This window comes from Macrobrachium nipponense, chromosome 14, assembly GCF_015104395.2.
Source record: "Macrobrachium nipponense isolate FS-2020 chromosome 14, ASM1510439v2, whole genome shotgun sequence".
Classification (NCBI taxonomy): Eukaryota; Metazoa; Arthropoda; class Malacostraca; order Decapoda; family Palaemonidae; genus Macrobrachium; species Macrobrachium nipponense.
The window spans coordinates 38,240,290-38,250,394 of NC_087207.1; the positions used below are offsets into that span (position 1 = coordinate 38,240,290).

Consider the following 10,105-nt stretch of genomic DNA (forward strand, 5'->3'; position numbering starts at 1 on the left):
AGCCTGCAAGGCTTAAAGCCCTATAAAAGACCCATGAAATGAGATCTACATGGAAAACGTTTTTGATACCTAAAAGACAAAAATCTGTATAACCTTTAGAACTAAAAATTAAGAGAATATCTCAAAAGTCTTTCAACATAAAACTCTACTTACTCAGAAGGAAGCCTTAAGACACCTAGAGGGAAACAAATAGAAACATCGAAGATCACTTGAAGACAGAAGATGGGAAACTTGTAACCAACCCTTCAGAAAACGGGAAGATCAGGAATTGGTAGCTCTTATCATACTGAGCCTTCTCTCGGGAGTTCACCCCACGCCGACTCTTTTTGCGCTGAAATCTCGGGGAGTTCACCGTGCATCGTCTCTTTTCATGTTGAACCTCTTGGGAGTTCATCCCATGTTGATTTATTTCATGCTGAAGTCCCAACTTGCGAGTTCACCCTCACATGGACGTATTTCACGTTGAATATCCTGGGAGTTCGCCACATATTGATGCATTTCATGCTGAACACCCAGCCTGCGAGTTCACCCCCGCATGGACGTATTTCATGCTCAACATCTTGGGATTTCACACCAAATCGACTCTTTTCATCCTGAACCCCTGCAATTTCACCCCCATATTGGCTCTTCTGGATAAACTCCCTTGGAATTCACCCTATTGACCTTTCTCGCTGAACTCTTATCTCACTGGACTTTTCTCGCTGGACTCTTTTCTGGCTGGACTCCTTTCTGGCTAGACTCCCTTCTCGCTGAACTCTTATCTCACTGAACTTTCCTTGCTGGACTCCTTTATCGCTGGACTCTTTCTCGCTGGACTCTTTTCTCGCTGGACTCCTTTCTCGCTGGACTCTTTTCTCGCTGGACTCTTTTCTCGCTGGACTCCTTTCTCGCTGGACTCCTTTCTCGCTGGACTCTTTTCTCGCTGGACTCCTTTGTCGCTGGACTCCTTTCTCGCTGGACTCTTTTCTTGCTGGACTCCTTTCTGGCTAGTCTCCCTTCTCGCTGGACTCCTTTCTCGCTGGACTCCTTTCTAGCTAGACTCCCTTCTTGCTGGACTCCTTTCTCACTGGACTCTTTTCTCGCTGGACTCTTTTCTCGCTGGACTCCTTTTTCGCTGGACTCCTTTTTCGCTGGACTCTTTTCTCGCTGGACTCCTTTCTGGCTAGTCTCCCTTCTCGCTGGACTCCTTTCTCGCTGGACTCTTTTCTTACTGGACTCCTTTCTCGCTGGGCTCTTTTCTCGCTGGACTCCTTTCTCCTTACTCCTTTCCTTTCGGCTGAGAAACTCTCCTTTCTCCCTGGACTCCTTTCTCGCTGGACTCTTTTCTCGCTGGACTCCTTTTTCGCTGGACTCCTTTTTCGCTGGACTCTTTTCTCGCTGGACTCCTTTTTCGTTGGACTCCTTTTTCGCTGGACTCTTTTCTCGCTGGACTCCTTTCTGGCTAGTCTCCCTTCTCGTTGGACTCCTTTCTCGCTGGACTCTTTTCTCGCTGGACTCCTTTCTAGCTAGACTCCCTTCTTGCTGGACTCCTTTCTCACTGGACTCTTTTCTCGCTGGACTCCTTTCTTGCTGGGCTCTTTTCTCGCTGGACTCCTTTCTGGCTAGACTCCTTTCTGGCTAGACTCCCTTCTCGCTGGACTCTTTTCTTCTCGCTGGACTCCTTTCTCTTGGACTCCTTCTGGACTCTTATCTCGCTGGACTCTTTTCTCCTTGGACTCCTTTCTCGTTGGAGTCATTTCTCGCTGGACTCCTTTCTTGCTGGACTCTTTTCTCGCTGGACTCCTTTCTCGCTGGACTCTTTTCTCGCTGGACTCCTTTCTGGCTAGACTCCCTTCTCGCTGGTCTCCTTTCTCGCTGGACTCTTTTCTCGCTGGACCTACACCAGACTTCACCCGACATCAGCTCTCAACTTGTTGAATCTGAAATGAGTTATCAATCATTATGTCCTTATATTTTTGTGTGAAATTTCCCTGAGGTAATCCTATTTAGATCCTCTCCATGGCTAACCTCCCCCAGGGAGATCATCCGACACCAACTCTTCCTTTAAAGACGAAGGCGTTAGTGGCGCCGCTCAAAACCCCCCCTCCCCACCCCCGACATACAAGGTTCAGGGGGTCAGGAGCTGATGAAATTTTCACGCAAAAGTGAGGCGATACATTTTAATAGCTTGAAATACAGAAGGGTATTGTTTCCTCGTCCCTACCGCTGTGTCTGTGGTGGAATAGCTCGACTCCCAAGTACAACGCGGTAGATTCTCTCTCTGTCGTACGCATTCCCTTTTCGCTGAGAACGTAATTCGATATTTCGTTTTGTGCCTTTCCTTTCTTTTGATGTCCGTAGAACCCACAAGCATCTATCTTCGCTTTCTCCCTTTCGTTGGATTTTTCTTTTGTTTTCAAGCTTTTCTTAAATACTCTCGCTGGATTTTTTCTTTCTTTTCATGATTTTCTTAAATACTTCTGCTGGATTTTGGATTTTTCCTTGGTTTTTATGCTTTTCTTAGATAGTGTCTTTGGATTTTTTTGTCATGATTTCGTAAATACTTTCGTTGGTGTTTTCATGCTTTTCTTAAATAGTTTCGTTGGATTTTGTTCATGCTTTTTAAAACAATTTCGTTTAATTTTTTTCATGCTTTTCTTAACTACTTTCGCTGGATTTTTTCATGTTTTTCTAGATAATTTCTTTTGAATTTTTTCTTGCTTTTCTTAAATACTTTCGCTGGATTTTTTAATCCTGATTTTCTTAAGTAATTTCTTTTGATTTTTTTTTTCATGCTTTTCTTAAATACTTTAGCTAGATTTTTTCATGATTTTCTTAAACACTTACGTTTATTTATTTATCTTTTTTTTGTATGTTTTCTGAAATACTTTCTATTTATTCTTTTATGCTTTTCTTAAATACTTTCGCTGGAATTTTATCATGATTTTCTTAAATACTTTCGCCGAAATTTTGTTATGATTTTCTTAAATACTTTCTTTTTATTGTTTTTCATGCTCTTCTGAATCACTTTCGTTTGATTTTTTTTTCATAATTTTCTTAAACACTTTCGTTTATTATTAAATTTTCCTGTTTTCCTTAAATACTTTCGCTGGATTTTTCTTATGATTTTATTAAATACTTTCGCTGGATTTCTTCCTTTGTTTTCACGCTTTTCTTAAATACTTTCTCTGGGTTTTCCTTTGTTTTAGAAAGCTATACAACTCGCAATGTTGGGAAACTTTATTGGCTCCCCGATCTCATTAGGGCAAGTTGGCCCTTGAATTAGACCGCTGAGATTGATTGCAAGTTTCAATAAACCTTTTTTTGGGGGGTGGGGGCGTCTATTTATCCGAAATAATATCAGACTTACTCTCTTTAAGATAAACCATTCATAATTTTTCGTCTCGTTTACCTATAATATTCGATATGCATAAACTTTGTCAGAAATGCAGATAACGAGAGAGAGAGAGAGATAAGAGGAGTGATTAAAAATGTAGGAAAGGAATAGAGGAAAAGGCTAATGTAGGAGAGATACAAGAAGTGGAAATAAAAACATGAGAGAGAGAGAGAGAGAGAGAGAGAGAGAGAGAGAGAGAGAGAGAGAAACTAGTGGAATAAAGAACTTACACTCACACTGCAGGTGTGTGTGAAAGAGAGAGAGAGAGAGACAGAGACAGAGAGAGTGATGGGAGGACCAAGAAATCATCTAGATGACAGAGTGATTCTAAGGATGGAATGAAGAAAGAGAATGATTGAAAAATAAATAGACTAGACTGATAAAGCAGAGAGAAATGTAGTAAATTTCAATAGAGTATTTGATATCCGGCAGGTGGGAGAGAGAGAGAGAGAGAGAGAGAGAGAGAGAGAGAGAGAGAGAGAGAGAGAGAGGGGGGGGGGCAGTAAAGGGTCAGGATTTGATCCTTGGCTGCATCCTTTTGCAGCCTTTTGTTCTTAGGGCAGTAATATAGGAAGGGCAGAGCAATAACCCTTCGCGTTCCGTCATGACACCATGAATTTTTCTCCCTTGACCCGAGATATATTACGATTTGCTGAATTGTCTGTGTTCGAGAGAGAGAGAGAGAGAGAGAGAGAGAGACCTTACAGACCTTACCTTACAGACCTTACATCTTGTTCGGGTTGCCCCAGGTCCCTCAGTGTGAGGCACCTCTAATGTCTACCAGAGAGTTGCTAGTACATCTTCCGGTATATTTTGCATCTTCCAATCTTGGATGGTCTGGGATGCAGTTTAGATATTTGTCGAGCTTATTCTTAAACACATCTACGCTCACTCCTGATATATTCCTCAGATGAGCTGGCAACGCATTGAATAGACGCTGCATTATCGATGCTGGTGCGTAGTGGATTAATGTCCTGTGTGCTTTCCTTATTTTTCCTGGTATAGTTTTGGGCACTATTAATCTACCTCTGCTTGCTCTTTCTGATATTTTTAGTTCCATGATATTTTCTGCTATTCCTTCTATCTGTTTCCATGCCTGAATTATCATGTAGCGTTTCTCTTCTCCTTTCTCCTGTTCTAGACTATATAATTTTGTAAGAATTTGTAGTCTTTCCCAGTAGTCAAGGTCTTTAACTTCTTCTATTCTAGCTGTAAAGGACCTTTGTACACTCTCTATTTGTGCAAATATCCTTTTGATAGTGTGGGTACCATATCATATTGCAATATTCAAGTGGACTACGAACATATGTTTTATAAAGCATAATCATGTGTTCAGCTTTTCTTGTTTTGAAGTGCCGTAACAACATTCCCATTTTTGCTTTACATTTTGCCAACAGAGTTGCTATTTGATCATTGCATAACATGTTCCTATTTCATCATCACACCAAGGTCTTTAACTGCTTCCTTATTTGTGATTGTCTCATTATTAGGTCCCTTATATGCATATAGCTTTCTTTCTCTGTCTCCATAATTTATTGATTCAAATTTATCAGAGTTAAATACCATCCTATTTACCTCTGCCCAATCATATACTTTGTTAAGGTCTCTTTGTAGAGCGTTCCTATCTTCACACAAGTAATTTCTCTACTTATTCTTGTGTCATCTGCGAAAACTACTCACTACCGAATCCTTAACATTATTGTCTATGTCTCAATCATAATAACAAACAGTATTGCAGCTAACACCGTACCTTGCGGCACACCGGATATTACCTTGGCTTCATCCGATTTCTCGTCGTTTGCAATAACTATCTGTTTTCTGTTGTGTAAAAATTCTTTTAACCATCTTCCTTCTTTATCCACGATATTTGTGTTTTTCTAATTTTCTTCGCTAATATACTATGGTCTACTTTATCAAAAGCTTTTGCAAAGTCTAAATAAACCACATCTGTTTCATTTCCGCTTTTCATATTTTTGAATATGTTCTCACGGTGGACTAACAGTTGGGTTTGTGTACTTTTTCCGGGTACGAAACCATGTTGTCCTTTATTAAACAAATTATTTTTATTAATGTTTCATAATATTTTTCTTCATTACCCTTTCATACACTTTCATAATATGTGATGTTAGACTCACAGGCCTATAATTACTTGCCTCTAGTCTTGATCCACTTTTGAAAGTAGGGGTAATATATGCTAATTTGTGCTCATCATAAATCTTGCCTGTATCTACACTTTGTCTTAATAATATTGCAAGTGGCTTTGCGATAGAATGAACTACTTTCTTTAACAAAATAGCAGGAATTCCATCAGGCCCTGCAGCAGCTCCATTTTTAATTTCATTAATAGCCTGCACAATATCAGCTTCATTAATATCTATGTCAGCTAAATATTCACTATTTTCATCCCTTACTTCTATATCATTATCTTCATTATCTATTCTAGGGTGAATTCTCTCTTATATCGTTCTGCCAGTATGTTGCAAATTTTCCTTTTTTTCATTCGTTAATCTCCCTTCAATTCTTAGAGGGCCTATTTCTATTCTTCTTTTATTCATCTTCTTCGCATATGAGTATAATAGTTTGGGATTTTGCTTGATATTTAATAGGGTTTTTTCTTCCAAGTCCCGTTTTTCATTTTCTTTTGATTGTATAATCTTTTGTTCTGCATTTTCTATCTTACTTTTTAGTTCTATAACTTTCCATGCATTTTTTTTTTTTTGCTAGACCTTTTTTTCCACTTTCTGATTTTCTGGAACAAGATCCTTCTGTCTCTTGGTATGCATGACTGATGTTTACTTTTCTTCTTCGGTATATATTTATCCACTATTTTCTCTAATATTTTTATATAATATCTCCGTATTTACCTTTATGTCATCACTTACGAAAATATTATCCCAATCTTTGTTTAATTCTTCATTTATTTCTGACCATTTTTATATTTTTACTGTAGAAGTTGTATTTTCCATATCCTTCCCACTTTTTCATTTCTTGCTTATCTCTGTTTTCACTTGCTTTGGAATGGACTGTTAATTCTATATGGTCTGAAATACTCGCATTATAAACTATTATTTCTTTAACATAATTCATCTCGTTCACAAATACTAGGTCTAAAGTATTTTCCTTTCTTGTTGGCAGGTGATTTATTTGTTGAATGTTGTATTCTAGTAGCATATCTAATAGCTTTTCGAATTGCCTCTTATCTTCTGCACTACTATTACTCTCTTTTTTATATGTATAGTACATCCACAATCTCCTATTCGTTCTTTCCAGTCTACGAAAGGAAAGTTGAAGTCTCCAGATAGGAGAATAGTCCAGTCCTTGTGATTTCTACATATATCATCCAATTTTTCTATTATTAAGTCAAACTCTTTAGTATTAGGAGGTCTATATATTACTATGTTCATTAATTTTTCAGATTCAAATTCTACCGCTATTAGTTCACATTCTGAGTTACTATATTTCTCATATATTTTTCCTTGTTTTTGTCTTTCCCATATATTGCGGTTCCCCCTTGATTCCTATTTTTCTATCTGATCTATAAGTTTGAAACCCTTTTATTTGATCATCATTCCCAGTCTCTTGGGAATACCAGTTTCACTTATATTCATTATATCTATTTTCTTTCCAATTTGGTTAGTTCTTCTAAGTACTCTATTTTTCTTTTTGAGTTACTCGTAACTAAACCCTGCGCATTCATCACTATGATGGTTTGCGTGTTTTCTCCTTCATTTAATATTGGTAATAATAAGGATTTTCCCATGTCTCTTTCCTGTTCTGGTATGTTGTTCTTTTTTTTCATTTCCAGAAATTCTGACATTAAAAAATCCAACTTTTCCATAATATTTGTTCTTCCTTCATCATAATTATTCATTTTGTGTCTGAATCTGCAATTTTCTCCATATCTGCAATATCCCCTTGCATAATAAAAACAGTTATTATCTCTTGAGTAGAATCTTGGAGCTGATGCATTGAAATTTTGCTGGCACCATCTGCATATCTCGTTGATGGCTTGCTTTTTTCTTTTACCTGATATTCTTCATTCCTCTCTTTATTTGTTTCTTTCTTATTTTTGGATTTTATTGCTTGATTGGTTATTTATTTGATTATTTTTCATGGCTAACAGGGTGCATATTATTTTTTACGAACATTTTTTGTCGAACTTACATCCTTTTCCTTCTTTTAGGTTTTTGCATATTTTTGGATGTAGATCTCTGCAATCATCCTCATATCCATCTAAGTATGCACATTTACCATATATTTCATAGTTGTGACATACCTTAGGATGTTTGTAGTAACATTTTTCTCCATATCTGCAATTCCCTCTTTTCAAAAGGTTGCAGACTTTGTCTTTTTTGTATATTTTTTCCTCTTTCCCGTCATTGTGTAGATCTGGGTAGAGCCTCTTCGGCATTTTCTTTTGTGCTGTCATATCGTAATTTATTTCTTCGTAGGTATGCTGCTTTATAGCCTCATATGTAGTATCAATGAGTATCTCTGCATCCATACTTTTATCTTGTTCTTTGTTTTCCTTATCTTTTTCTGTCATTTCAGAGAGAGAGAGAGAGAGAGAGAGAGAGAGAGAGAGTGCGTGTGTGTATATGAGAGCGTGTGTGCCTGTGTGTGTGTGTGTGTGTGAGAGAGAGAGAGAGAGAGAGAGAGTAGAGAGAGAGAGAGAGAGAGAGAGAGAGAGAGAGAGAGAGAGAGAGACTCAACGTTGTCGTGTTTGCATGCGAATGGTTATACTGAGAAGAATTTATTTCCTCGGCTTCTCCCTGTCGTTGACGCGTGAATATTTGACACTTCATCTCAACTATGTCTTTTGAATATATATTTTTTTTTTCTGTTCTTTCATCGCGAGCATTACTATCCTACAAAAGCCATTTGTCACTCACCTCGTCGTGAAGATATTAACGCAAAACAAATTTTGTTTGTGTCTAATTACCCACTGAAATTTTTTTTCCCTTACTTATTTCGTTCTCTCTCATATCAAGAACATTCTGACAATGCAAAACTTATTTGTTTTGTATTCAGTTCTTTGTACCAATTCAGTTATTTATTTCTTTTTTATTCCTGTTGAATTTATCCTTAAAGTTTTTTCTACAGAATAACGTCATTAAGTTCTGAGTGAAGGTATTTGATCCTCATAGCTAAATGTGACCATATTTCAAGATTGGTTCAGTCGTGTGAACATTTTTCATCTAGAACTGTTCTCATGTATTTAATCTCTAGGATATTTTGGGGGGATTTTCCTTAATAGTTATTCTCTTTCGTCCAGTCTTCCTCATAATAAGGTCATGCTAAGAGTAAAAATCCACTGCTGATATCACTGCAACCAATAGGCGCCGAGTAACGAGAGCTGCAGCCAATCGTGGCCGTCGGCCCTAACAACAAAGAAAAATGAGTCGAAGTTCGGCGCAATCGAGTTTTCTGTACAACGTTTAATGCTTTACGAAACTCTCATCCACGGTCCGGTGGTGGCCTGTTTTATTGGCACCAATAGCGGTGCCAGGAGCATGATCATGGCTAACTCTACCCTTAAATTAGGTCAAAACTACTGAGGCTAGAGGGCTGCAATTTGTTATGTTTGGGGATTGGAGGGTGGGTGATCAACAAATTTGCAGCCCTCTATCCTCAGTAGTTATGATCGAGGCCATCGAAAACAGATCTCTCTTCCGGTGGTCTCGGTATAATGCTGTACGAGCAGCGGGCCATGAAACATCAACCACACTCGGTGGTGGCTTGTCCTATATCGTTGCCAGATGCGCAATTATGAATAAATTTACCCTTAAACTAAATTAAAACTACTGAGGCTAGATGGCTGGAATTGAGTATGTTTGATGATTGGTGAGTGGATGATTAACATACCAATTTGCAGCCCTCTAGCCTCAGTAGTTTTTAAGAACTGATGGCGGATAGAAAGAGTGCGGACGGAAAAAGTACTGACGGACAGACAAAGTCATCTCAGTAGTTTACTTTTACACTATATAACCTAAAAACAGGCGATAGTACCATTACGAACGAGGAAAGTCTAATACTTATGAAAGGATGCCATTTTCTTTATTGGGCCGTTTTCTTTTACTAGGCAGATATTGGCCCTACATTCTGTGTAATTTCTTGGAAAGATGAAATACCTTTAAGGCTTTTTCCTCATCAATATGGGCACATTATGAACTAAGACAATGATGAATAGGTCAACATTACAACATATCTGAAATGATACTCCCCTAAAGCTGTGCTTCTATATGAAAAGCTCGCTCAAATGACCTTTCCGCTTGTTTACAGTGATGTTACAAGGATTCACAAGGATTAGCATGTCTCAAAGACTTATCATTCCATCCGAGGAGACATCGTGTGCTCGAACAGATGATTCATTTGCTCTAGTAGATTCACATCTACCGTGCATTTGAGGTCTAGGCCAGACCCTTACAACGCTCCTGATTGGCTGTTGATAAGCCAAAGACAGGGCTGGAAACTCTCAGTCTCTCTCGAGAGTTCACATGGATAGGATCTATGTTCCACCTCTCCTGAGGTATACGTCTTTCAGGCGAGGTGGAACATACATCCTTCCTATGAGAACTCTCGAGAGAGACTGAGAGTTTCCAGCCCTGTCAATGGCTGGCCTAGACATCAAATGCACGGTTGATGTGAATCTACTATAGCAACTGAATCATTCTTTTCCCAACCCATGTTCATTTCCGCATGTTCTCTGAAGGGCGTCCTATTCTGCCT

General features: G+C 38.4%; 1 protein-coding gene across 1 annotated transcript in view; it reads right to left on the bottom strand.

Annotated features, from left to right (window-relative positions):
* Nucleotides 1-789: 789 nt before the first annotated feature.
* Nucleotides 790-10,105, bottom strand: part of LOC135226198 (probable G-protein coupled receptor Mth-like 1) — a 134,248-nt gene continuing 124,932 nt past the window's right edge. The window contains exon 7 of the mRNA XM_064265642.1: nucleotides 790-1,617. Within this exon, the coding sequence (XP_064121712.1) occupies nucleotides 790-1,617 (828 nt within the window). The remainder of the gene's footprint in view (nucleotides 1,618-10,105) is intronic.